The sequence below is a fragment of the Orcinus orca genome, chromosome 20, assembly GCF_937001465.1.
Source record: "Orcinus orca chromosome 20, mOrcOrc1.1, whole genome shotgun sequence".
Lineage (NCBI taxonomy): Eukaryota > Metazoa > Chordata > Mammalia > Artiodactyla > Delphinidae > Orcinus > Orcinus orca.
The window spans coordinates 50,083,403-50,088,035 of NC_064578.1; the positions used below are offsets into that span (position 1 = coordinate 50,083,403).

At 56.0% G+C, this 4,633-nt stretch overlaps 1 protein-coding gene across 1 annotated transcript; it reads left to right on the forward strand.

The window, feature by feature from the left end:
- Positions 1 to 385: 385 nt before the first annotated feature.
- On the forward strand, positions 386 to 4,427 carry CCDC8 (coiled-coil domain containing 8). The gene has a single exon (XM_004271139.4). The coding sequence runs from the start codon at positions 2,429 to 2,431 to the stop codon at positions 3,857 to 3,859; it is 1,431 nt and encodes a 476-aa protein (XP_004271187.1). The 5' UTR covers positions 386 to 2,428; the 3' UTR covers positions 3,860 to 4,427.
- The last annotated feature ends 206 nt before the right edge of the window (positions 4,428 to 4,633 follow it).

Consider the following 4,633-nt stretch of genomic DNA (forward strand, 5'->3'; position numbering starts at 1 on the left):
GGCCAAGTCTGAGGACCTTCCATTTAATTTAACTTACTTTAATGAACATTTCTTTTCTTTTTTGGCCCCTCCGCAGGGTTTGTGGGATCTTAATTCCCCGACCAGGGATTGAACCCGCGCCCTTGGCAGTGAAAGCGCGGAGTCCCAACCACTGGACCTCCAGGGAATTCCCTTAATGAACATTTTCGATTGCTAAAAATCTAAGGAATCCCAAAGGATATAGAGGGAAAAGTACATGTCTCTGCCACCTCTGGGGGTCCCTAGTCCCCCTCCCCAGACAGCCATTTTGGGCGGTACTTATATATGTGATGAGTAAACATATGCACCTAGACCCTTTGGCCTTCGCATGCGCACACGCTCACACACACACACACACACACACACACACACACACACGTCAGACTGTTTCAGATTCAAATCCAGGTTCCAATACTTCCTGGCCATGTGACCTTGAGCAAGTGATTGTATTTCCTCAGCTATAAAATGGGAATGATCATCATATTACCTGTCTCATAATGTTTTGGTGAGTTAATTTCATGAGTTAATTCGTAGAGAGCACTTAGAAAGATGCCTAGTACCTAGGAAGTGCTCCATAAAAGGTGACTATTCTCAGTCACTTCTTTTTTTTCATAGCTGCCTAGTATATATCACTTTAAGAACAGAGCTGTACAGTTTAGTCAATTACTACAAATGAACAATTAGGTTCATCTGAGACAGGCTGGGACCTGGGACCCTTTGCTGCAGTGCTGCCATGCTTGCACCTGGACACACGTCTCCTCCAGCAACAGAATACAAGGAAACTATATGGGACTAAAAATAACTGCATGCATGCGCAGTTAGAGCAAATGCTGGACAAAAGATACCAAAAAAATCCAACTGCCACTTTTGAAGAGCCTAGAACAAAAGCAGGGGGTCTGGAGCAAAAACAGGGTACTGCGCATGCCCCCTGCACACAACATCACCTAAGCGGTGGGCAAACCACCTAAGCCACCGCTCCAGCCGGACCCCTGGACACACCCCTACCCTCACCCCATATGAGGATCTCCCCCCACACACACACACCCGGCCCCAGGGAGCGAGCCAGCAAGAGAACGTGTTGTTTGTTCACACTCCCCCCTGCTGCCGCAGGGGCCCCAATAAAGCCTTGCCTGAATTTCTTGTCTGGCCTCTGATCAATTTCTATTGATTAAGGAGGTCAAGAACCCTGGTCGGTAACGCATTCATTCACTCAAAAATATTTCTTGGGCACCTACTGTGTGCCAAGCCCCACACTGCGGTTGGTGCAGAAAGACCCTGGTACCAAGGTCTCCACCCACACATCTCGGTATGTAGGTAGGAACTGCTGGTACCACAAGTCACGCGATTTTAAAACGGTAATATACAGTGCCAATGGCTTTCAAAGGGACTGTCCCATTAGCACGCCCACCTTCAGGGCTTGGCTGGAACCCGCACGTTTAGGATGGCAGGTTTGGGAACTGCTGCCTTTCCTGGGGTAAGGTGCTGACGTGGGCTTGGGCTTTGGCGCGGGCGTTCAGCTTGGAAGATAGGGCCCCTGAGAGGCCCGGGGCGCGGCCACACCCCTGTGGGGGAGGGGAGAGAGGGCGTCCCGAAGGGAGTGGACAGCCCCCTTGTCAGTCTTCCCGAGTCCCGGAGTGTAAGATGAGAAGGGGGTAGGTGGGCCTCATCCTGGGGGAAGGCGAGGAGGAGCTTCCTGCGCGCGCGCGCTCCTAGGCATTGAGCGCTCGGGCTGGGAGGTGGGAGGTGCGTCAAGGTCAGCCTGGACCGGGGTGGCAGCCTGCCTAGGGGCGGGAGACCCTCCTGGGGAACTGGGCTGCGGCCTCCAAGCGCCTCGGCCATATTGAATAGCCACGGCTGAGCCTTCTTTGTCTGCGAAGTTCTCTCCCAAGTTCCAGGCACGTCCCTGGAACAGGAAGAGCCTCCGGGCAGCCCCTGTATCGCAGCTGCAGCCGGGACACCCGTTTGCAGCTTGCGGTGGGCTTGGAGCCTCAGGACTGACCTCATCCCGGCTCACGTAAGCGTCCTGGAAATTGATCCCCACCAGTCCTTGAGGGGAGCGGGACTTGATCAAGACCAGACTTGCAGGCGGAGAAATTGGGAGGTGAGACTCTCCCGGCGGCGCCACCGAGACCCCACCCTCACCCCCAAGACCCGGGGCTACGAGTAGTTTGGGCTCATTGCCCCCACCCCAGATTTCACCCTGGAGATTTTAAAGACCCTCGAGAAAAGCCATGTGGGGGGCTGGTTCCCCTGGGGCTTCCTCCCATCCCCCGACTGCCTGATCCTCTGGAGCGTCCCCGACGTCTGCAAAGATGTGGATTTGGACGTCCTCGTGGAAGCCTTGAAGCCTGTGGGGACCTTTAAGAAGATCGGCAAGGTGTTTCGCCGGGAGGAGGACTCCACAGTGGGGATGCTGCAGATAGGGGAGGACGTGGACTATTTGCTCATCCCCCGCGAAGTCAGGCTGGCGGGAGGCGTCTGGAGGGTCATCTCCAAGCCCGCCACCAAGGAGGCGGAATTTCGGGAGCGGCTGATCCAGTTTCTGGAGGAAGAAGGCCGCACCCTGGAGGATGTGGCCCGCATCATTGAGAAGAGCACTCCGCATCCACCCCAACCCCCCAAAAAACCCAAGGGGCCCCGGATGAGAGTCCAGCAGATGGTGACCCCACCTCCCCGGCTGGTCGTGGGCACTTATGACAGCAGCAACGCCAGTGACAGCGAGTTCAGCGACTTCGAGACCTCCAGAGACAAGGGTGACAAGGGCCACAGAGGCACGGGGCGTGGCAGGAAGGTGCGCAAAATGCCTGTCAGTTATCTGGGCAGCAAATTCCTTGGGAGCGACCTGGAGAGCGAGGATGACGAGGAACTGGTGGAGGCCTTCCTCCGGCAAGGGGAGAAGAAGCCCAGCGCGCCACCAGCCCGCCGCCGGGTGAACCTGCCAGTGCCCATGTTTGAGGACAACCCGGTGCCCCAGCTGTCCAAAGCGGACAGGTGGCGGGAGTACGTCACCCAGGTGTCCTGGGGGAAGCTGAAGCGGAGGGTGAAGGGCTGGGCACCGAGGTCCAGCCCAGGGGTGGGCGAAGCCTGGCAGGCCTCTACCAGGTTGGAGAGGGATGGCGTATCAGTGCCACGCAGCGCCAGCCTGGGGGATAATGTGGGAAATGCAGGAGACGGGCAGGTGCCTGAGAGCCCCCCAAGACGGTGGAGGCCTAAGATCAACTGGGCCTCATTCTGGCGTCGCAGGAGAGAGGAGGCAGCAGCCAGGGCTCAGGGGGCAGAGGCTGTAGATGAGCAGAGAGTGGAGGCCGTAGATAATCAGAGGGTGGAGGCCGTAGGTGATCAAAGAGCAGGGGCCATGGCTGTCCAGGGGGCAGAGGCCATGGCTGTCCAGGGGGCAGAGGCTGTGGGTAATCAGAGGGCAGAGGATGTAGATAATCAGAGGGCAGAAGCCCCAGCTGTCCAGAGGGTAGAGGATGCAGATAATCAGAGGGCAGAGGCACCAGATGTCCAGGGAGCAGAGGCTGTATCTGATGAGGCAGAGGCCATATCTGACCAGAGGGCAGAGACCCCAGCTGTCCAGGGAGTTGAATCCTCGGCCGCTGGGAGGGCCCTAGGGGTCAGCCCAGGATCTAGGACCCGGAAACAGGTCAAGACAGTGAGGTTCCAGACCCCTGGACGCTTTTCCTGGTTTCGAAAGCGCCGGAGAGCCTTCTGGTACACTCCCCGGTTGCCCACCCTGCCCAAGAGAGTCCCCAGGGCAGGCGGGGCTAGGAGCCTCAGGGTCCTGAGGGCTGAGGCCAGAGCAGAGGCAGAGCACGGAGAGCAGGAAAACCAGCTGTGAGGAGAGGGCAGGGGGGCCACGGAGGACCTCGCCACCTGCCACAGTATGGGCCGCTCAGGGTGTGTCCCTAACTCCGACCCTTGGACAGAGGTGCTATCTCCGTACTTGAAAATGGAGGTACAGCAAGGGCTTGGCAGTGCCCCGCGCATCTCCATCTAACACCCCTCTTTGTTTTCTTGTTAAAATTGTGGCTCTCATGCATTGATTTAATTTTGTTTTCTCGTGGCTTGTGGGATCTTAATTCCTGGATCAGGGATTGAACCTGGGCCCGGCAGTAAAAGTGCCAAATCCTAACCACTGGACCACCAGGGAATTCCCCATGCATTGATTTTTTTTTTTTTTAAATATAGACTCTTTATAGTAACCCAAGGAATGTAAATAAAGAAACCCATACAAGGGAGTCGCATCACCCATGATTTTAACTTCTTCATATGCAATTCTGGGTGCTCAGCTTGAAAAAGGGAGAGAGGTGAGGGAGAAATTCCTTCCTCTTCTCCTTTTTCTTCGCCCTTTCGCCTGCACACTTAAACTCACTGCCTCCTGGAACTTAAAAAGAGGGCGCAGGTCAACATGCAAATAAAAGTGTTTACAAACTTATTTCTTGGCTGTGGACTCGGCAACTGAAGAGTGCTCCAGGGTGGTTTTGTCATACCCTTGTGTCCCCTCCCCTCCCCCCCTCCATGACGGCGACTCGTGTTTAAGTCACTTTGCTTGCCATCCCCACATTCCTGGGTTCTGCAGGCTTGGTGGGTACAGGGCCCGCAGTTTACATGC

Bases quoted from the DNA above. Each gene is read 5' to 3' on its own strand.
- CCDC8 (XM_004271139.4), top strand. From the start codon at position 2,429: ATGCTGCAGATAGGGGAGGACGTGGACTATTTGCTCATCCCCCGCGAA.